At 43.2% G+C, this 23,866-nt stretch overlaps 3 protein-coding genes across 3 annotated transcripts in view; all 3 read right to left on the bottom strand.

Annotated features, from left to right (window-relative positions):
* The window catches only part of hoxb3a (homeobox B3a), a 93,907-nt gene extending 70,240 nt beyond the window's left edge, over nucleotides 1-23,667 (bottom strand). Inside the window, exon 1 of the mRNA XM_039824212.1 lies at nucleotides 22,941-23,667. The gene's annotated coding sequence lies outside the window, so the exon portion shown is untranslated. The remainder of the gene's footprint in view (nucleotides 1-22,940) is intronic.
* hoxb5a (homeobox B5a) lies at nucleotides 59-3,696 on the bottom strand. Its single transcript, XM_039824218.1, has 2 exons — nucleotides 2,842-3,696; nucleotides 59-1,451 (listed from the first exon to the last, which is right to left on the bottom strand). The coding sequence occupies exons 1-2, from the start codon at nucleotides 3,527-3,529 to the stop codon at nucleotides 1,204-1,206; spliced, it is 936 nt and encodes a 311-aa protein (XP_039680152.1). The 5' UTR covers nucleotides 3,530-3,696; the 3' UTR covers nucleotides 59-1,203.
* hoxb6a (homeobox B6a) lies at nucleotides 8,406-12,211 on the bottom strand. Its single transcript, XM_039824219.1, has 2 exons — nucleotides 11,342-12,211; nucleotides 8,406-9,288 (listed from the first exon to the last, which is right to left on the bottom strand). The coding sequence occupies exons 1-2, from the start codon at nucleotides 11,898-11,900 to the stop codon at nucleotides 9,008-9,010; spliced, it is 840 nt and encodes a 279-aa protein (XP_039680153.1). The 5' UTR covers nucleotides 11,901-12,211; the 3' UTR covers nucleotides 8,406-9,007.
* Nucleotides 23,668-23,866: the final 199 nt, after the last annotated feature.

The following is a 23,866-nucleotide window of genomic DNA, read 5'->3' on the forward strand; positions in this document are numbered from 1 at the left end:
CCAGATAAGCCATTTGTGCGGCAGTTTGGTACAGGAGCAGTTGGTTGAGTCTGTCTGGTTCTGATGAGTATGCGGGGAACTTTATTGTTGTTGTTTTTTACTGTAAGTTACAAACAAATACAAAAAGCTCATTGGCAGAAAGCGTACAGGCCGTACAGTACAGTAGCCATCTATCTTACATGCGTTCACACACATACTTTTACACACCACTCACGCGCGAGCATTCACGCACTCTCTCTCATACACACACACACACACACACACACACACACAATCTGCAACTACAAATAGCCAACTGGTCACATTTAAAAATGTTAATATATATCTATATACATCCTTTCTGAAACATAAATCCAATAATTACAATAATAATAACAATAATGTACAGTTACACTTTTTGAATAATAGAGCTACACAACATTATGGATGGAGCTGTAAGCGGGGCTTTGTTTTTAGACACACACGCACGCACACACACACACATTTTTCTGCTTCCTAAATAAAAATAGGAGCAGATTTGAATGGCAAATGTCTGACAGAGAGAGAGAGAAAGAGAGAGAGAGAGAGAGAGAGAAGGGGGACTCAAACTGGAGGCTATACACATATTATTGGCTGTAAACAACTTAGAATAAGAGCTCACATGCTGACATCTCTAGAAAGCACTTGGTCAAATATAAAACATCGCACTTGACACATAAAGCGATATATAGACATCAACAGGTAGGTAGCAAGGTTGTCAGGGAGGACGTAAATAGAAGCGTAGTTAGGTAGCATTACTCATCCTTTCCTTATCTCGACTCCTCTGCTCCGGACAAATAAAAAAAAAACGACAACAACATAGAGGAACACTAAGTTTTTTTGTTTTTACAAGAGCAAGTACCACAGTCATTTTTTGTACGTTGCCCTAAAACACCAAAGACCAACATGCTGAACAAATAAAAAGTGCTGCGCTGCTGTACAGTACTCCGTTGACAATAGGAAGTGTTTTTAAAATCTGGGTTTGGAATCTGACTGTACAAATGTTTCTTCATCACCGTCTTCTTTTGCTCCATTTTCTGCCGGCTTCTTCTGGTGTTTTTATATGTTTTCTTCAAGTTTTCTTTCCTGTTTTGTCTCTCTATTCCCTCCCGGGAAGCCTGTACATGGGAATAAATTTTCCACAGAAATGGAGGTATGGATATTTTTTTTTTTATGGGTTCATTTCTAGGGTTGGAAGGCGCTGCCGGCGGTGGCGAGGCTCATACTTTTCAGTTTGTTGTCCTTCTTCCACTTCATCCTCCGGTTCTGGAACCAGATCTTGATCTGCCGCTCCGTGAGGCAGAGCGCGTGCGCGATCTCAATACGTCGCCGCCTGGTGAGGTACCGGTTGAAGTGGAACTCCTTCTCCAGCTCGAGAGTCTGGTAGCGGGTGTACGCCGTCCGCGCCCGTTTCCCGTCCGGGCCTGTCATATCTGAGGGTTTGGAGCGAACAAAAGGCTGTTAAGGTGTGTGTGTGTGTGTGTGTGTGGGGGGGGGGGTTGGATGCACCAACATGTGATATAAAAGGGTTATCATTTAGATTTGCACACCTACAGCGGGTGGACCCTAGTATAAAATAACCACCAACTAAAATACTGTTGGATCAGCACGTCCCGTTACAAAGGTATTCTATAGGTTTGTTGCTTTGCATTCTGGTATATTGTAGCTACAGGTGTTGGTATTATTGTGTCCACCCCCTCTATAACCCCACACACATGCACACGATACAGAAGGTAGATTTCACCCTTAGTTTCATCAGAATGAACGTGCGTAATGGCCCAACAATAGTGTGTAGAAATGTTGCCTTATTCTGACAGCAGTCTTTCTTCACACATTTTATTTCTGCCATTTCCACTCCACAGCCTTTGCTAAAAGATCTGCTTTTATTTGTCACATTACTGTTTTCTTTTTTAACCACCCCTCTTCACCATCACCCTCTCTATTCCCCCTTTTGACTCCCTTTAGCTCCCTTCGGGATTTAATTGCCCCGTCCTCTGCCTCACCTCCCTAATAAAGTTCCCACACGTAATAAAGCTTCACTTTTCAAAGGAGCGAGAGCCTCAAAAGCCTTCCTGGCCTCTATTTCTTTTTTCTTTTCCCACCCGGATCTGTCTGCGCTACTCAGCCTGTTGGGCTTTGCTGCCCGGCTTGCCTCTCCCGTGACAGATTTATGACGCTTTTGTGGAATTTGCTAAATAAAAAAAGAGGGAGAAAATACAGAGGAGCAACCACCCGGCGTCCTTAGCTTCTACAGGAGGGAAATGCAAAACGAATTGCACCCTGATGCAATAAGAAAACACGCTAATACACAACTGCAGCTGGTTAACCAGAGGCTGGCCAGCTGTCCTGATTACTGACTTTCTGATTTCCAAATAAGTACAACATACACACGGCAATATTTACTCTGTATCTGCAGGAAAGCCAGACCCAAAATACAACAGACATTTTGTGCTCTACTGGGAGGTTTCAAACGCCTCGCTTACTGATTTCTGACACTTATATGACAATATTAAATTGGCGCAGTGGAAAAGGCTGCGTGGGGTGCACACACAAAATGAAGAACCGTGGCTATATATGTGTGTGTGTTCTCAACAGTCAGTTTACTCGACTCAAATCAAAACAGCAATAAGTCTGCTGAATCTTTAGTGTACATGCAAAGAGGCGCAGAGCACCATGGCTCCCCGTGTAGTTTGTACAAGCCCTAAACTGTCACCAACCCCATGTGTCCAAACATATTGGCTAGAATCTATTGAGTCGGCATTATGAATATTATCGCCCTATGATACAGGGCTAATAAGGTGTAAACACAAGAGCAGCATGTACCATGGCTAATGTGCAGCTTTCTCATCCAGGGGAATATCTGTGGTGGCTGAGTATCGCTGCCCGTCGTGCTGCCAGCGGCTGATCCCGCCGGGCCGCCCTCTTGCCTCTGCGGGTGCCCGGTCCTGTGCGGAGGGTTGCTGCCGTGGCCGGCGTCCCTTTTGTGCTGCAACTCCTCGGTCTCTGGTGACGAGTCGTCCAGCTCCGTGAAGCGCTGCGCCGTGCCGCTGCCGCCGGAGGAGGTGGAGGACAGATTTGGAGAGCTGAGATTACCGCTTCCTGGTTGCTCCGAGCGGGGAGACGAACTCTGGGCGCCCAGTTTGGGTTCTCCAATACCGGGTGACAGGAGGGAGTCTGCCGCAGAGGCGAGAGAGCAGCTGGGCGGCTGTCTGAAGCCCGTCTCCGGTGCTGGAGAGCCGAAGCCCCGGGAGTCCCCGACGACCGAGCCGCCCCCGAAGTGTCCTCCGGTGTTGGAGGCGCTGCCGCTCCCCCCTCCCCGGTTGGTGACGGTCAGGTCCATGCCATTGTAGCTGTAGCCGTAAGAGCCCGTCGCATGGTGCATGTTGGCGGAGGAAGAGTCCCTGTACGTCCCGCCGTTCATTGCGCCGCTGCCGGCTCCATAATTTAGCAGTTGATAGTCGGGGCCATTTGGGTAGCGCCCCGAGAACGAGTTTACAAAGTAAGAGCTCATTTAGGTTGTTTTAGAGAGTTGCAGGCTTACAGCTGAGTACTAAGGGGCGCTTGATTTGTTAGATTTCTCTTGGTCGTTATAACGCGGGTACTTTCAACGATTTATGATGTATTAGTGAATTATGGCGTTGCACTGTACTTCGTTTTTAGCTATGTATGCGCCGTCCAAATATGGGGGTGGGGTGGTGTGTGTGTCAGTGTGCTGGATTGAGGGGTGTGTGTGTGTGTGTGTGTGTGTGTGATGGGGGAGGTGAGGGGTGAGGTGAGGGAGGAGAGACAGAGAGAAGAAGGGGGAGGCGGTCACGTGCTTTTGTTGACCAGTCGTAAATTCTCGCCGATGACTTTGGAGGTAATTCATGCTCTGAGGTTTCTAATGATGAAGGGATGGGCGGGGGAAGCTCTCTCTCTCTCTCGCTCTCTCTCTCTCTCTCTCTCTCTTCTCTCTCTCTCTCTCTCTCTGTCTCTCACACATCCTTTATTCTGCTGTTGGAGGTGCCGGGGGTGAGCTCAGAGCGCCACCTACTGCAGACATAATGTATTGCACTTATTAAAAAGACCGAAATAGAAGGGAGAGGGAGAAAGTAGACCCTCGAAAAGGAGTATGAGAGAGCTGTTATAAAATATTCTCTCTCTCTCTTTCTGCGTGAGTGTGTCTCTCATCACTCAGGCCTGTTAATTGACCTTTGCTTAGGCTGGGAATTAGGAGCCAGTGACCATAAACCATAAAATAACCTGTTAATAATGGAATATCTAACACAGCAGACAGACCCGTAATATCAGTCAACCAATGCTGCCATACGCCTTCACTTGAGAGTTTAGGTCTTCTGTCCACAATCAGACCTACATTGAAAAATTGAACAGCATAAATCATAATAATAGTCTAATAACAGCAACAAAACATAGACTGAAACAATTAAAATAACAACATCAATGATGTGCGGGACGTCACAAATAGGAACTGATATTTACTGCGACATAAATGCCGCACAGGCCCCATTAGTCGCTGTGCACCTAGGACCATAACAGCTGTGATAAGATAGTGATGCATTCAGGGCCGGTAAAAACAATTTCACATCTTTACTTTTGTTGAAATGTCTCTAAGAGTATCATCGATATTTACCACAATCATCCACCTTAAACACATATAGTGGCCTCATCAACCGAGTTCAATACAAAAACTTGAATACTCTTTATTTATTTTTTTATGTGATGTGGTATAGTGTTCCCTCTTTGCTGTTGTCTCAGTCATATTTACTGTACTAAGCATACACCCTCTCCACTGTAGCAAAAATACTGTAGGTTAATTTAAAAAAAATGTATTCACTTCATAGGCCTACAATTTAAAGTTACAGGGACAGTGCACATTAATAGCCATTTCTACAAAGGAGCCATATTTACTAGTTTTCAACTGCAGTCGCTGGGCAGGCTTCTGTCTGGCTCTAGTCAACCAGGAAGTATATTGACAATAAACTGTGAAAATGACCAAAGTCTAACACTAACTTTAACCAAAGTAACTTTAGCCATCCCCACCAAAGTCACACTTTCTGAAGTCACCAAGTCATGACTGAGAAGGGAAGTCAGATTCGGCCTATACTGCTTCTTCTTTCTTCCTTTCTTCCTTTCTTCCTTTCTTTCTTTCTTTCTTTCTTTCCTTCTTTATTTCTTCTCCCCCCCTGCAGCCTCCCTTCCAGCTGCAGAGGAGGAATGTTAAACCTGATCTGTGACGTCCACACTGGATGGAAATCTGCTGATTTATGATTTGGGATGCATTTCAGCCAGGGTGCCTCTGTGTGTGCGTGTGTGTGTGTGTGTGTGTGTGTGTGTGTGTGTGTGTGTGTGTGTGTGTGTGTGTGTGTGTGTGTGTGTGTGTGTGTGTGTGTGTGTGTTATTAGGCCTCAACGTGCACTCGGTTGTGCATGTTTCTGACACACACATATATGCACACAGGCTGGAACACAGGGCATGAAGAATTCCAGACTTTTTTGTGTGAAATGATACAAATGGATGCGCTCTGTGGGGGACTGTGTGTACATAAATGTGCTCCTGCATGTGTGTGTAGTTGCAGGCCACATTTCAGACACTCAGCTGCTCTCACACTGAGCGTCGGCAAAAGAACCCAGCAGCTGGAATGGAAATGATCTTGAATATTCAGAAGTATGCGGAGGGAATAAAACAACTGCAGCAGCCAGCAACAGGGGTGGACACATGCACAAAACAGATATATTTATTATTTTACTCACTAGAGTTTTGATATCAATAGCCTATATTAAATCAGCCATCTGTTGGCTTGAAAGCAGGCCGAGGGGCTTAAAAGCACAGAACCCAAAGAGGAGGAGGCACTGACCCAGTTGGCACACACTTCTGAACACACTCCCCTTGTTATATATAGATTTCCACCACACTGAATATTTGTACCGTGAAACAGCTCGCTGATCACTTTGGTCCAGACTAATTCCACAGTTTAAGATGAGAGTTCTATACTGGTTTATTTTGATTTTAGCATAGAACTCAACATTTCAAACTGGATTTTACTTACCTCTGTGCCACTCCTGCATTTCTCTGGTGTTATAATACTGTTTTGTTAGCTCTCCAGTTTGCCCAATAGCTGTGAGGATGGTCAGGATTGTAGAATTCCTGTTAGTAGAGCAAGACATTCTGAATTGTGCTTCTGCTCAGATTGTTTATGGATAAAATCATCCACTAAATAGCAAAGTTTTTTTTTTTCATCTATTGCACAAATGTGAGCACTACTTAAATCCAAATTTCAAGCTGTGCACAGATGTTAAGATGTTGTTAAGACGCCTCTGTTTTGGAGAATTTTCATATTTTAACTGAAGTTGAAATGTCACAGATTTTGAATAGTTTATAGTCTAATGAAACCGTTTCAAACTCTCGCTGAACCACCTCAGAACGTCATTTTTAAAACTTCTAAAAATGGGGGAGGATACAAAGCGTAGACAAAATAGAGATCCATACCATTCTTTATCAAACATATGACAAAAAAACATGTGCGCAGTTAGTATGTGTTGGCTTGTCAAATGAGCCCTCTGGGTCACAGTGAAACCATTTCCACTGTGTTTAACATGGAACATCTGCCAGCATGCACTTCTCCTGACAGCAGACATTCTCACTGTGGGAATCGAACCACCGACACTGGCTGGCATGGTCAGAGCCAAGCAAAAAAGGCCGTAGAGTAACACACCAAGCCAGAACAGGTTGTCTGCCTGTTACAGGACATTAACTTTATATTCTGAAGACTTTTGTGAGTGTAACTGCAAAATAACAGCTTATTAAGCTGAATTAAATGATATTAAATCTAAACTTACTTGGTTCTCTCACACACAGACTGCTGAAAATACTTGATTGTCTCCGTGTGGTATTAATTATTTACTAAAAACCCATGCCATAGTCTATATAACCTTGGCAGCATGTTGTACAACTGGATGGGCTTTTATTAGCACACTTACTCAAACTCAATATAGCCAGGACAACAATTGGGATAGCATTCAATCAGCTGGAGAATTACAATCATTTTCGTTGCGAAACTAAGAACAGTGGCAGTGGGAGCTATTGATGAACTCATGCAAACTAAATAGCATTACGGTAACTAAAATGTGTGCCCTCTGTCGCCAGCATAGCAATACACTGACTACGAGTGTTGTAACTGGATGTTTTGACATTAAAACAGCTTCTTTCTTTTTTAAATATATATTTTTTTATCAATCAATGTCATTAAATTAAAGTTTCTAAGTCAGTTGACTATGAGAATGACACACAGTAGGCTACAGCGTGGTTGTCCTACCAAGCAATGGCGAGTTTCCGGCGTTGATGTTAATGCAGTTTACTGCGCCTCTTCGGGTTATCAATTCATGTCAACAACGCAAGTCATTTGCAACAGATAAGCTTTTTTTTGTGTTCACGGCGCGTGCATCACTGAAACCCAAGTCGCCGCTGCCGAGAGATGGAACCCGCGCGCCGGTCACTCAGGGGACAAGCAGAGTTCAAAGGGTCGCGAGGACATTGTCCACTTTGTCTGGATGAAGTGTGTGTGTGTGTGTGTGTGTATGTGTAACGTGTCTGGCCGGTCAGCTCGAGGACAGGTCAACTTTCTCTCTCTCGGTCTGGTCATCAATTAGTTCAGCCCGCAATCAGCACTAGCTCACTTCCCCCTCCGGACAAACCGCGTGCGCAGCCTCGGCCTCGGCCCCCGCGGTCTCGCCTCGCGCGCCGTAAATATGTGCGAGCATGGTTCAAGTAAAGAGGGTAAAAGGTTTAGGATTGTTCACGCGCGGGTGTCTTTAGAGCACTAAGTCATAAAACCAAACTGGTTCTACTCCTCAGTGGTCACCTTTCACAAGAAACTAAAATGTTGCTGTTCAATAATGTTTTAGAAGCCTGATAGATATCAACCAACCCCCAAGAAGAATCTCTCCCAGTACATAGACTACTTTACATTTTATTGAACATTTCTCATAGGTAGTATACGTAATTACTTGACAAAACAGTATAACATAAACAAACAAAGTAAAAATCCATAAAATATACACTTTCCTGAACGTTTTTTAGGTAGTTTGGAGAATAACATCAGTAGGTTAACACCCCCCACCACCACCACCCCGCTCGCACCATTCTATATTGGAAAGGTAAAACACCTGGAAAGGTTAAATTACCCCCACCCCTACCCGCAATTACATGACTTACCGTGCAAGGTGTTTTTTTTTCCCCGTGCTTATTTCTATACAGTTTAAATATGAACACCATATGACAGCCTATACACTTCTCAAATAGCTTTTCCTCCCCACATTGTTGTAAGCGCGTTTGCACGAAGGTATATATACACATAACACGTTTATAAAAATAATAAAAAAATCGGGGTCGAGTTCTAAAGCTTCAAAACAAGTGCTGGGCAGACAGTAAGTACATTTGACAAAAATAAAAAATAACTAGAATAAGAAGTTAGGTGGTTTTCTTGGAATGCAACAAGAAGTTGTGTCTTAACACACTTTGTCACCGTCGGGCGGCCTGCTACTTATTTATTGTATTTTTAAATACACTTCGGATCCCATAGCCTGAACCCCTCGTTTTATGTTCTTGTTTCTATTTTTCTCATTTCCTAATTGTAGGCTATCTGCTCTTTACACAGTCACACGGTTCCTTCTCAAGAGTCTGTTACGAATTGTTTCCCATTGTTCAGACCACACAGAGAGGCAGTTGGATACATTTTTTGAGGGATCCAAAAAAGGAATCCCCCCCCCCCCCTCTTCCTTCTCTTGTACATGTTTCACCCCTGCTCAGTTAAAAAAAAAATATTAAATAAAAAATCAAATCAAATGTAGGCTACTTTTCCCAGAGTTTTCACATCAGACCAAACGCCCGGACGAACTTTGAGAAGGGAAGAGGAAGGGTTTCACCAGCATTGTGTCTTTTTCTCCATCCTCCTCTTGCGTCTTACATCTGTCTGTTTTTCCTCCACCTCCTGTCACTCCGTCCGTTTCTCCTCTTCCTCTGCACCGTTCACCGTGGAGGAAGAGGACGATGAGGAAGAAGAGGAGTTGATCAGCTTGTTCTCCTTCTTCCACTTCATCCTCCGGTTCTGGAACCAGATCTTGATCTGCCGCTCCGTGAGGCAGAGCGCGTGCGCGATCTCGATCCGCCGCCGCCGCGTGAGGTACCGGTTGAAGTGGAACTCCTTCTCCAGCTCGAGCGTCTGGTAGCGCGTGTACGTCTGCCGCCCGCGCCTCCCGGGGCTGCTGAAGGTCCCTGAGAGATAATGGAAGACAGAGAGAAAGTTACATTTTAACCAAACTAATAACACATAGACTGACACATTCAGGGAGGGGGGGTCATTGGTGTTGCTGATTAGATGCCCGTTGATACAATTTATGCTTTTCCCCACCTAGCAATTTGGGTCCTATAAAGTTAGAGTGTAATCCAGAAGTTAATCAGTCCCCAAGTCAAACAGTGCTTTGGTGTCCTGCTTAGTGCACATTTTCTTCCATAAAGCGGCTTTACAGATTTTTAAGATGTCATCTCTTCTGCTAGCCTGACCCTTTAGACCAGCAAGCCTGATTTGAGATACTTTCTCCTTGGTTAAGGCTGGAATTAGTATTTTTATTTTTTTTATTTTTTTGGGAACCAAAATAAAAACAAGAACAACCCACCCATTCATTTATTTATTTCACGTTTAAATGTCTGTACTGGTGAATAGCAGCATTCAGCAGAGAAGAAAGAAACGCGGTGTTTTAAATTTCGACCTCACACTTTATAATAATAATAATAATAATAATAATAATAATAGGCCTAATAATAATAGTATTAAAAGTAAGGGCAGTAACAGTATTTCAGAGGGTATTCCCCCTGGAGAGGATGATCTTCCATAGCTTAGTCTCCTCTGATCCTTACTAACAGTATTTTGGCCCCCGGTGGTAAACAAATCGCCATGTTGTCAGTTTAGCAGCTTGAGATTCTGTATCGATCTCAAAGGCAGAGCACGGATGGAAAACCGCACGCGGCTCAGGGCACGTATCTAAATCTAAACATCCATAAATAAAAACTCAGCCAAACCGGATTATGAAGGAGCACTCAGAGTTTCTGTGCCACTCTGTTCTCTCTCCAGCTGACATTTACATCTTCAAACTGTCATGTATAACCCGCGTTGTGTTTTATTCCTCAAATATATATATATATATATATATATATATATATATATATATATATATATATATATATATATTATTTTTTTATTTTTTTATTTTTATTTTCGGAGCCTGTTTCCACCTCATCTGTCATAACTCCGAGAGTCCTGCAGGGCTTTGTACAACAGTAGCCCTTGCTGCATCATCCACCATTACTCACTACACTCTCAACAGGCCGCTTTTCTCCTCTAAACAAAGACACTCGGGTTTGCAGTACAGTGGCCCACGAAGATAATGCCATACTTATGGTATCATTCACACAACAGTGTAAAACAGGACAGACGTATGCTTCTTTCGGTCAGTCAAATACATCAAATGATTGTCGTCTGAAGCTGACCCTGAATGTCTCACTTTCACTCGGAATTTGGTAGCACTGGCAGGCCTGATTATAAGTCTAATATCTAATCTGTTCGGTTAGGAATAAACAGCGCATAACACTGTCTGCGCTAAGTTGAACACGCTCCATTTAAGATAACAGAAAGGAAGTAGTGATAAAAAAAATAACAATAACAGGAGCTGTGATACCATTCTTCCTTCATAAATAGCGGTATATCAAAAAGTTTGTAAAAAAAAAATAAAAAAAAAATAACACGTCTTCTCTTTAAATGTAATATGTTGAGAATCTTTTTTTAATTTGACTTATTTGTTCCTGTTTAAAGTCAACCCGACAGAGGAAGAATGTTTAAACACTGAAATAAAATAATGGAGACGGACACAGTTGAATAGAAACTAAAGACTGCATGCTTTTAGGTTCCTCTCTGTCCATCCATCTTTCTATCTGTTCATTGTTTTCACCCACAACACTCTCTGACAGCCTTTTCCTCTCTAACTTTCTTCCCCCTGCTCGATGGCAGCGTCGGTCAGCAGGTCACATACAGTATCAGGAGCTCCAACCCAAACAAACCCGCTTTATGACGGACAATAAAATACCGAGCACATGACTGACTGACAGGCCAACAAACGGGGATCATAAAGCAGCTACTAGGAGAGGAGGAGGAGGGAAAAGAGAAAGGAAAGAGAGCAGAGGGGCTGACAGAGGAAGCAAACGTCAGTTTTATGACGGGGATCATAAAATATGCAAGAAAGAGGGGGGAAAGGGAGAAGAAGGAGACACTCACCGTTGCACGAGTTCATCCGCTGCATCCACGGATAAATGGGGGCTGAGGACTGCAGCTTGTCGTCCATCGTCTCACCGAACATCCCTTTTCCACTCAGCCCAGCGCACTCCGCTTTACGCATGCCGTCCTGGCTCAACGCGAGCTGGTGCTCTTCCAGGCTGCACGGGTGCTCCTTGTCCCGGTAAAAGCTCGTGGCCGCCGCCGCTGCCGCAGCTGCCGCAGCTGCCGTGGCGTAGTCGCAGGCACCGGCTCCGGTTGCGCCCCCTACGCCGACCCCTGGCGCCGCCCGGTGCCCGCCGTACGCTCCGTTCGCCGCCTGCTGGTAGTAGGTGGACGCCGGGTACGGTTTGTCCTGGTGCACGCCGCCGCTGGCGCCGTACGCCACGGCCGCTGCAGCGGAAACGGCGGCTGCCCCCGAGTAGTGCCTGAGCGGGTGGTCGGCGGCGTATCCCGACGAGTAGAGCGGGATCTGACCCAGGAACGACTCCGCCGCCTGCCCGCCAGCACCCGTTCCCGGTAGCGTCACCGGGAAAGTGGAGTTGACAAAATAGGAACTCATCGGGAGAAAGTAGGAGAGGAGAAGAAGAAGGAGGAGAAGAGAGGAGACAGAAGAGAGAGGAGAGGAGAAGAAGAGGAGAGGGGAGGACAGGAGGGCACGAACAAACACAACAACAACGCTCACACGATGAAGAAGAAGAAGAAGAAGAAGGAGGAGGAGTAGAAGGATGCTAACGGCTAACGGCTAACGGTTCTCCCTCCCGTCCTCCTTCCTCAGCCTTCCCCTGCCCGCACTTTATGATTTGTTGTGTTTTATAGCCGACAGTCCGACGGGCTGCTGCTATCACTTAGTTTATCGCAGATTGGGAGGAGTGGGGTGAGGGGAAGGGGGATCTGGGTGGCTGAGTGCCAGTATGGGATATAGAGAGAGACAGAGAGAGAGAGAGAGAGAGAGAGAGAGAGAGGTGTGTGTGCGTGTGTGTGTGAGTGTGTGTGTGTGGTGTATATGTGTGTGTGTGTGTGGAGAAGACGGGATAGGGTGAGGAGGGGTATGAGGAGGAAGCCAGAGACCAGCTGACCTCAGACTGACCAATGGGAAGCTTCCGTGCCTAGCATTCGTTCGCCCCTTTTCCTTTCGTTGGAGAAGAGGAAGAAGAGGAGGAAGAGGAGGGGTGGCAGGGAACTACCGCGAACCCCCCCCACCCCCACCCCAACCACCTCTCTCCTTTCCTATTTCCCTTCTTCAATCTCTCACTCCGTTTCTCTCTTTCTAATTCCAATTCAATGTCTCTTTCTAATCTTCCTCCGGTTCCCGGTGAGATTGCGCAATCACACCGGAATCCTCCGTGCGTTAAATTGATTCTTTCGCTCCCAGTGTGTACTCCTCCGTCTGTTGTTGGACCCATAAAACCCAGCAGCTCACACGCACGCACGCGCGCGGGGAGGGTGTGCTGCTGCACCACCAGAGGCATCCGAATAATAAAACATATTCCCGGCGCTTTGCAGATAATACCGACCGTATTAAAATGAATTTGGCGAGCGTAAATCACAGCCGGGAGCGCGCAAGAGTCATGTGTGGTCCCATGTGTGTGTGTGTGTGTGTGTGTGTGTGTGTGTGTGTGTGTGTGTGTGTGTGTGTGTGTGTGTGTGTGTGCGGCGGGGATGTGAGTTATCCCACAATATGATGTGGGATATCCACGCCACGTCTAGGCTGTAATTGAGGTGTTTGTGCATTTGTAATTGGTATATTTGGGTATGATGGTGGGTAGATTTATGCCCCCCACGCCGGTTTGTGTGTGTGTGTGTGTGTGGTGTGTCCTCTTCTTTCATCGGGATTATTTTCTCTATCGGACGAGTAATTGATTATCTGGTAGGGATTTTCTGAACATAATCTGATATCTGTCAATGTTTTATTGACGAAAGATACCCCGGATGACGCTGCTCTATGTCCTTCTGCTGAACCAATGATATACTGTGTTAGTGCCGAGCTCTGCTGTCTGCAGAAAATTAAAACGCAAGCGCCCCAGTTGTATTCTGCAGGAGTGGCTTCGGTCTGATCAATGTGTGCAATGAATTATTATGTCCTTCCCCTGTGACACTGATTAGCCTGAAATGTAAAAGTAGAAGACAGAAAACAGTCTCGAAGTTTCCCAATTTTTCCCGTTTTCTTGACACTGATTATAGCCTCGCGCCCGAAAGTTTTTCCATGGGGCCATATATATTCAAGTGAAATATATTCCTACAAATAACCTACAGCAAGCCTAAATACGGATACACTAAAGCTTTGAGACAAAAAAGCACTAAGCCATACATCTCCCATTTATTACATATTAAAATACTCATGTTTAGGCAATTGCAGAGATAAACAGAAATTAAAAGAAAATTGAAACTAAATATACTATAACCAATATATATAAAGAAATATGTAGTCTGAAAAATCATGTGATTATTATTTAATTTTGCATCAATTTGTCATTGAAATATTATATTTTTATGTTCATAATTAAACCATGTTTAACAAATGTTGTACATGATATGATACACTTAAAGCTTATGCCACAAATAATTCATATTTAAAGTTGTTCTTAAGGGGTCAAATCTAATCACAAACTTGTTATTAATATATTATTATGACATCATTGTGGCTACTCTTAGCATTAGGCCTAGCTTTAGAGTTTTCTAAATTGTTATTTTTGAAAGTAGCCTAGTAAATAGAACCAAAATGTGAAGAAAAAGTGGAGCAGCACTCACTCACACACACACACACACACACACACACACACACACACACACACACACACACACACACACACACACACACACACTCTCTATTCTACTAAACTACAGGCTACTTTTGACTTACACAATTATGAAAGTAATCTCCTTCCATAACTATCATTTTTCTATAAAACTATTTACCGCGAAACTGCTTTTTCTTATTCTCATTAGGCTATATACAAAATAAAGAAAGAAAGAAAGAAAGAAAGAAAGAAAGAAAGAAGGAAATTTAAGGAAGCTAAAAAGTCGGCCTGCTTTTCATTCGCACTTACAAACGGAATATGTGTCGCTGAGGTCGTAAAATAACCGCAGCCATAAATAAATCTCTCTCCGGGTCTTTCTCTGTGTTTCCCCTACAGGCTCTGACTTGTCTGCATGGCCAAACTGCAGACAGTCCGACTGACAAATAGAGACAAAGACTCTATTTTTACTTTTACTTTACCCTCCCACCCCGTCCATTCCTCCATGTCTTCTCTCTTTTCTAAAGTAACACTGTTCAGAGCAGGGAGAGATAATACGTTTAATGCTCGACTCTCGCTTTCTGTCTGTGAAGGCTCACACAGACAGTTGTTGAATCTCTCTTTTTAACTTTCATTTTGACCTCTCTCTCTCTCTCTCTCTCTCTCTCTCTCTCTCTCTCTCTCTCTCTCTCTCTCGGGCAGGACGCACCGCTTCCTCTCCGCTTTGTGGGAACGGGAAGCAGCCGCATTGTGTTGGAGCTGACTGTGGTTTAATCATTAATGAGCACTAACAGTCGGGGCAGGACAGGCATGGCCTACAGCCTGGGACGGTAATACTATACACACACACACACACACACACACACACACACACACACACACACACACACACACACACACACACACACACACACACACACACACACACACACACACACATATGCATTAGCACGGTTTTAAAGTAATTATGGCTTTGGCACAAGAAATAAAATAGGCACCTGTTAAGCAACCTGGCGGGTAAATATGACTTTTTTTTGACACAATAATTCAATGTAGCAGCTGAGTATAGCAAAAAACTATAGTCTATAGAGTTTTAGACTATGGTCTGTCTAACACAACGACACTGGATTGATATCATGAGATATTGAATTAAATATACATGTATTAGCAAGCAGCGTAAATGAATTGCATTCAGGTCCCAGCAGGTGAGGTTCAAGTGCCTCTAACAAATGCTGCATTGTGAAGTTTTATAACACTTCATAAGTAGACTATATTAAGACTAAGCTGTTATGGATGTTAGCCAAACCTTTTGAAAATCCTACATGACCGACACATTCACTGATACAGGTGCAGATATATAGGCTATATGCTATTAATATTAAGTGTTACCACATGAATGTCATTCACTCTTGTGATATTAATAAGAATATAGCCTGCTATGAGCCTATTTGGACATAATAGCCAAATGCATTATGTTACATTATAGGTTCATATAGCAGGCTATATTAATCAAGCTTTTTACCAAAGCCTGGAATAAATCTTTATAACATGACAATTATTTAATAATAAGTCTCACATCTCAGTCAAATTAATATAAATAAGCTAGTATACATAGGCCCATCAATAAGCTAGTAGGCTAATGGCGTATTTTAACACAATAGCCAAAGATAATCTACAGACCTAAATATGAGCTGCAGCATGAGCCACTAACACTGAGTAATAAGGCTCATGTGACTGCTCCGTTCACCAGTGTGAGCTCATTGCATCGACCATAGTGACATGGGAGACATTGGTACTGTAGCCTAGCCTACATGCTAGCTATCTGAGCGGGTAGGTTGTTTGTCTGTGCAGGTGTGTTGCAGTTTGGGAGAAGCGGGGCGGCGAACGGCACCAAACGGCAGACAGAAAGGAAGACTCCCGGTCGGAAAACGGAGACTGGAAACGGTTTGCTAAATGGGAGACGGGGATCCGGTCCGGCTGGAAGCAGCAGTTTATGAGAGAGAGAAAAAAAAAAAAAAAAAAAAGAGAGAGAGAGAGAGTATGCAGGAGAGACACATCAATGGATAGTAAAGAGATAAGCTATAAAAGGGAGACAGTCACGCTTTCTCTCACGCGCCCTAACTGCCAATGTGTTGTGTTTTTGCTTCTTCCCATGCTAACAGCGAACAAAAAGCGCACACTTATGTTTATAGGTCACGTATTCAACAAAAAAGAACTTTTACTAATTTGTGTGAGACAAGGCAGCCAACATGTTGCCATATAGGACTCAAATGAATGACCTTTTGCTCACATGCATATAATTCAAATTTTTGGGGAGAAGTACGAAAATGAAAACAAATAAAATAGGCTTCATCAACAATTTGGCTTTTACTACTACACTAGGTTACTATCAACTGCAACGGCTAACAAAAACAACAACGAAAATACTACTACTAGGGTACTACTATAATAATAATAATAATAATAATAATAATAATAATAATAATAATAATAATATCTTACTAGCAATAATAATAAGAATGGTCTAGCCTACATGGGAACAGTCAGAAAAAGGATGATATTCTGGGATGTGTTTACAGTTAGGAAACCGTAATAATAAGTGCATTATGTGTAAATTCAACACAGTATTGCGGTTTTTAATTGCGACAGGGTGATAATACGAATGGCAGCTTTTTAATAACGTGTTAAACATGTTATCAACCTACCAGACTACCAGTGGCAGTAAATCAGCCGGTGTGGCTGTGATTGAGCTGCAGTGTAAACAGTTAAGGGCTGCTGAAGGAACTCCAGGAATCTGAGAAACTTCAGAGATTATCGCCAATTAAAGCTGTAGGAGTCAGACTGCTGCTTTATGGCTTTATGGCTCTCTCTCTCTCTCTCTCTGTGTGTGTGTGTGTGTGTGTGTGTGACCTCGGGACTTTTATGGCTTTATGACCGTTTATGACTCCTTGTAAAGTCCGAGGAATGGCGACGAAGTGAAAAACAGGCCCGCAGCAAACAGCAGATGAACACATGTGCTGTGCTGCACATAAGGAACGGGCGTGAACACACACACACACACACACACACACACACACACACACACACACACACACACACACACACACACACAAACACGATCACTGTACAGTTCATCTGCGGTTCATTTCAGCCCGACAATGCTCAAACCGCCGCATTTTACTCAGTAAAAAGCATTGTGGAATAATTAATGGTCTATGAAATTAAACATTCGCGATTTATTTTATTGACTTACACTTCTTTCTTTTCCTTTTTTTTTATTTTTTTAACCAGGATTTGATTTCGAGCTTTGCAGAGAGATAACTACACTCGAAAATATTTTTTAAGATTCCTTCACCGGATGCAAGATTGGTTTTGCTACTGAATACTTCATTTCTTAATTTAAAACTTATATTTCCTACATGTAGTATATTAGCCTACATTCTGTGGAATCGTTCAAACCCATTTAAAAACTCCACAGTACCAGAATAAAAAGAAAATCAGAAATATTCTTAACACCAGATGATAGAAGGAAATTATGAAAGTATTTATTTTACATAATAAGGCTTAAACATCTCTAGTATCTTAAAAAGTGATTTCCGTTCCAACTTTGGATACACTGAAAAAGTCTGTGCCATGTTAAAGTCACAGCAAGTAACCATTTGTTTAATCATGTGAGGAAAGAAAAAAAATGGAGACTGCGCCTATAATGTTTCTGTTTTACCTAACTACAGCAATGTTAGCTGTAGTTGAGCTAATGCTCCGTATACTGGATTTGGTTTGTGTGCGCGCGCGCGCTGACCGACCTCCACGCGTTAATGACAAACTGAAATAGACTGCCTCATAGTGCTTTTTTGTGTTATAATGTAATAATCGTTTCCAGGCAGGTCGAGCCGGCTGGCCGCGTCCTTCACGGCACCGTGAGCTCGTGCTAAGGGTCAGTTCATCGAACTGTTACCAGTGCACGCGAGCCCTCGGCCACATAGGGCCCCGGGACGAGTTAAAGATTAACGGACGGATGAATGCAGCATCACGGGGAGGGCTGCTTGTTTTTCTCCAAGTCTCTGCTAAATATCCTTATTTAGCAGAAGCGGAACCGCGCACATGCAGGTGCACTTGTTCACACGTAGACTATACGTAACTATTTCATTTCATTATTGCTCTTCGGAAACGTATTACGGTATGCTATAAAAACGTACATACATACAACAACGTATTATTGCAGTTAACATTTTAAATACAATTTCAAAAAGAAATGCATCTGAAATTATTAGATTATTGTAATGGAGTAGGCTACTATAAGTGTTGTTACTATTCGTATTTAGTTTTTTTTTTTATTTTCATTATCATTGTTAATTTAATTTGAATTTTGTTAATGGATCTACCCAAATGCAATAATAACTTTCACTTATTACAGGCTGCACAGTTTTCTAATTCACCTTTAATAGTACGAAGCGAAATAGACATTTAACTTTGCATTTCAATCGTTTATATGCAGCTGAATAATAACGCTGAATTCCCCTCTGATACTACCGTCCTGATGATTATAATACACAGAAAATTCAATCGAGGTGTTTGGATGTCGAGAATAGGGGGGGAAATGTTGATTTAATGCGCCGAAGTTGATTTTGAATACCAGATTAAAGTCTGATATAGCTGAAGTCATTAATCAAATACAGCGCTGTGGATTCAAATGATCACGCTTGAACACACACACACACACACACACACACACACACACACACACACACACACACACCTGGATGCATATATTCGGGAGGTTGCACAGCAGATCCGCAGATTAGCGAGCCAGTATAAATAATAAAATCACGGAGCAAGGAGGAGTTATTATGTTTACACACACACACACACACACACACACACACACACACACACACACACACACACACACGAACACTATAGCATACGCAGGCGCACAATGAATCTGGTTGCCTTTGTTCATCGAAACAGCTACCCTGACCAATCAGAACTTTCTTGGGCACAATGCGCGCGGATGCGTTCTTGTGCGCGCACGGATTTCTCCTCACCTCATTCCCCACAGTGCAACAGCTTCTCCCTCCATGCCACAAATCTGTCTCTCTCTTTGCGATTACATCAAAGAAGGAAAGAAGCCAACAAACAGCGAGACAAAAGACTAAAAGTACGCCCCACACACATAGCCACACGGGCGCATGCTCGCGCTCCCTGCCTCTCGTCATGTCTGGTCTGGTTTCATTCCAAACAAGACCAAAAAAGTAAAGTCGGGCACATCATCTGTTTGTCAACGGCTACACAGCAGACCATACGGACCATACACACACTCACAGTCACACGCACATATTGCTATCAGCACATCACACCTTCGCAGGACAACTGAGATACATTAGTCTTTTTTTAGTCTTAGTAGGATAAGAGGTGTGTGTGTGTGTGTGTGTGTATGAGTGTGTGCGTGTGCCCGCGTGTGCGTGTGTCTGTGTGCTTGTGAATGTTTGGTACTGTCTTCAACATGACGCTAGATGGCACCAGAGCGTTATGTGGGAGCGTGCAGGAGCAGCTGGGCGGCTCACTGGTGAGCACAGCAGACCGAACCGCAGCACTGTCCCGGCTGAGTCTCCTGGAGCTGCACGGTGAGGTATGTTCCTCATGCGTGAACCTGGTTTCCTCCACAGATCAAACAACAAAAGCAGTCCCTGATACAACATAAATCATGACTAAAGATATTACAATGTGTATATCACACGTTGTTTTATCTTTAGTTTGTATCGGAATTTGTATTTTAATTTCCTATATAGACTCAGTATTTGGTGCCAGATAGGCCTATGTCATATTTGCCATGAAATGTGACACATAGTCTGCTGGTGATGCAAGTTGGTAATTATCTGTACTGAGAATGTGAATGTATACATGTTTATGGATAATATATATTTGTATATGAATATTGTATTTTATTTTATTTTATTTTTATACACGTTTATAAAATAAACTTATAAACTTGACTTGAGCCCCGTGACTGTTAATACTAAAACTGCTGCTACTACAGACAATAGCTTATAATAAGACAGAGTTGCCGATAAACCAGCAAATAATGACAGTATGATTATAAATTATGAATAAAATACGTAGTATATGCACATATATATACAATATATATATATATATATATATATATATATATATATATATATATATATATATATATATATATATACATTATAAGAATTACAGTATAATCACTTCTACTGTAAACTGAAACACCGCCGCTGCAATAGTAAATGACTGAATTGCAAAGACTCAACTTTAGATTGGTTTCCTTATTGTGGTAGACTAGGACCACTAAGTAGATCTTCTGAAATTAGATTCATATTTATAACTTAAGTATGCCTATTTATATTTAATCATTAAAAAAACAAAACATATGTAAGCTGATATTAATAGCATAAATCTGTGCCTGAGCTGGGCAGGCGTTACGCTGTGTTTTAGTCTTCTCCCTCTTTCTCTTCACGCAGCGTGTTATAAATATGAGCCAATTTAACGGAGAAATGTGTGTGCTGTTGTAATGAAGAAGGAACTGATTTATGAACATACAATTTATAAACTATAGGCTACTACGATTTTCTGGATTTCTTAAAGCCTAGCGCCTTTTGATATTACAGCTACCCGTTTTGCTTTACGCAGATTTTATATAAACATTGGCATTGGACGTCAAACGAAAAGTTCACTTGATCCGGAGTTTTGCAGAATTTTCCAATATACATTCGTGCAAGTGAAAGGATCGCAGCATGAATAGGATACCACACCATAAAAAAAAATAATAATACTAAACCAATAATACACTTACACATTATGGGAAATGTGCCTGCTACTAATTTGGTGCTGACAGGGCTACAGCTAAAGCAGCCCAAAAACTGCTACTCAGACTGTATCTATCATTATAAGTTAGCCTCCATTTTTTTGCCTATACAGCTTATATTTGTGATAACTGGTGACGACTTTGTTGTTTATTTACTGGTTCAAAGATGAAGAAAAGTGGCTGCATTGCTTTCCAATGCAAGTAGACTTCCCTAGAAAGCGATCTGCAGTGTGGCATATTCTGCTATATAATATATATTCCACCAGAAATGAAAGCTGTCTTTGCAGTGATAATCAGTGTAAGTATGAACGCTTGTCAGTGTTAACCTATAACAGAGTGAAGGAGGAGTGGCGGCGGCCAGCGGATATTCAAAACTACAAAATGTTCAAGTTTGATGTATATTTTGTAGAAATGTCTATCAGTGTGTCAATGTCTTCGAAAAATGAAGCCATTAATAAAGCTATACCCAAGAACTCATCTTGTTTGCCGTCTATGTCCACATTGTGCGCCTCTTTTTTCAGAGGCATGTCACCACCCACAGTATATATTCTGGTTATAGATAATCATTTCTCATCACATCTACAGATGGTCAATGTCTACACAGTTCATTTAGTGTATTAGTCGATACTAGTCTCATAGCAAATAATACACCGTAATAATACTAATAGTATGCTAATAAGAGTCATGTTATTTTTATTGCTATAATTTTAACTATTAAGTTGTAACCTACTTTATTTCTGTAAGACAACAAGTTGTTCTTATTAGCCTAGCTGCTAATTAGCCTTGGGTTGTTGGCCCTAAACTCTCTCTCTCTCTCCATGAATTTGGAGATCCATTACACCACACAGACATTCACTAGTTAGAAAATAAACATGCTGAGCATGGACATGTAGCCTATAATACATATAAAGAGTGAGAGATGGGGAAAAGAAATATGAGTGTGTGTGTGTGTGTGTGCGTGTGTGTGTGTTTGGGATGAAGGAATTCCCTTCAAATATCAAACACCCTTCAAGGTGTTTGATATTTGAGACAGCAACAAATTGGAGACCAAAGAGAAGACAGACAGACAGACAGAGCTGCAGATGTGTGTGTGAGTGGAGGTTGGTGGGGGGGTTTGCTGGGCGGTGTCCTGGCTGGTTAGGTGTAGACAATAAAAAATAAAAAATAAAACAGCCCGCCCGCCGCAGGGAGGAAATGAGAAGGGAAACAAAGTCGTAAAAGTGGCCTGTTCGGACCGAGACAGAAAAAACATTCCTGTGTCTGTACACACACACACACACACACACACACACACACACACACACACACACACACACACACACACACACACACACACACACACACACACACACACACACACACAAAGAGTCAGCAATTGCAGCTGAAACCTGGAAGTTCTTCCACTGAGATCTGGAAGTGAAACAATTATAAAACACACACCGAGAGCACAAAAGGCCATTTTGAAACACAGAAATAGAAAGACAGAGGGGCTACAATTACCTGCAACCTGGTGAAGACATAACATAAGACATATCCGCTAAAATTCACAAACATGTCCCTTTTTCTTTAAAAATTCAAATAAAATAAGTGATTTTAAATAATGATTTGACAAATCCAACACACCTGCCCTCACATGAAAGCCAGCCTCACTCTGGTGAAGGTATCTACCCCCCTCCCTCCGTTCACCGGGAACGGCTTTGGGGCAAAAATACATGAGCTAATCTTCCGGATCTCAAACAGCCGAGTTTTAACCGATGGGGTAGCTCTTCCGCAGCTAATCCCACCACTTAGAGAGCCAATTCATCTGGATAGTTCATCATGGAGCCTAATCCACCCAGGAAAGGCTTTAATCTGAGATAGGAAAGTATAGCACCTCATTTATAACGTTAATGTGCAGACCACAAGCAGCAGAATCACGGAAAGCACTGCAGTCTGCCTTGTTTTGCTCCTTTAACAATGCGCATGCAGCAGCGCGCGCAGGGCTGCCGGAGAAGAAACGTGCATGAATGGCTCTTACCGTTTGTTGACAATCCGTCACGAGACCCTCACACCTGCAGCTCACTTCGGCGTCCCGCGTGCAGGCAGCCAGACACCCCCGGAAAGGCACGAGACAGTCCTACCGTGTGTAGACCGGATGGATGGATGGATGATAGCCTAATTGGATGGAGGGGTGGCAGCGCAAGGAAGTGAGGATGAGGAGGACGAGGAACTGGAGAGGGGGGGGGGGTCCCCCGTTGTCACCCAGTCGCCAAAACACCGCCGTCATCTTCATCACCGCCCCGATCATCATCAACATCATCATCCTCGCGGTGACAAGTGAGGAATTAAATAAATAAAATGGCTAATTACAATTAGAAAAACACATGATACGATCATCTCTGGGATGGCCCCCCAGTTTTGATCTCGCGGCTCGCCCCGTCTTCACCTCATCACAGCGGAACTGTCCGTATCTCGGTCCGCCGATTTAGCGTAGACAGCAGCACGAGACCAGACGGAGCGCGGAGCCATGGCAGAGTAGGAAGAGCAGGAGAAGGAGGGGGGGGGAGGGAGGGGCGGGTTGTTGACAACGTCTCCTCGTGCCGGTTTCCTCAGTCGCAACTAGTATTCTCATTAACTAGTCCGTTTAATTAGAGCCGGGGCGTTCATTTCCTCGGCGGTTGCCCGGCTCCGCGCGGCGCCTCGCGAGCCCCGGGCAGAGCGAGGGAGGAGAGGCGGCTGTTCGGGCCGGAGCGGAGTGCAGCAGCAATATAGTCACTTGGGAAATCATAAAAAGTTCATGTTCACGTTAAGCGCTTCCACATGACCAGCCCGTCGGCCAATCCCCGCGCGCGGCCACTCATAAACTTGTATCACAAAGTTGTAAATTTTCATAAAACAACAAGGAATTTATTGCATTTCTCCACGGAGTGCAGTTAGAGGGGAGCTGCTCCTTCCATTTCTCCC

This window comes from Perca fluviatilis, chromosome 15 (genome assembly GCF_010015445.1).
Source record: "Perca fluviatilis chromosome 15, GENO_Pfluv_1.0, whole genome shotgun sequence".
Taxonomy (NCBI): Eukaryota; Metazoa; Chordata; class Actinopteri; order Perciformes; family Percidae; genus Perca; species Perca fluviatilis.

What these genes read in the sequence shown, in the direction of transcription:
- hoxb5a (XM_039824218.1), bottom strand. Translation starts at nt 3,529, where the DNA reads ATGAGCTCTTACTTTGTAAACTCGTTCTCGGGGCGCTACCCAAATGGC. An exon ending in AAAGCTGCACATTAGCCATG is followed by an intron (nt 1,452 to 2,841) that starts GTACATGCTGCT and finishes CCAAACCCTCAG; the next exon opens with ATATGACAGGCCCGGACGGG.
- hoxb6a (XM_039824219.1), bottom strand. Translation starts at nt 11,900, where the DNA reads ATGAGTTCCTATTTTGTCAACTCCACTTTCCCGGTGACGCTACCGGGA. An exon ending in GCGGATGAACTCGTGCAACG is followed by an intron (nt 9,289 to 11,341) that starts GTGAGTGTCTCC and finishes ATTATCTCTCAG; the next exon opens with GGACCTTCAGCAGCCCCGGG.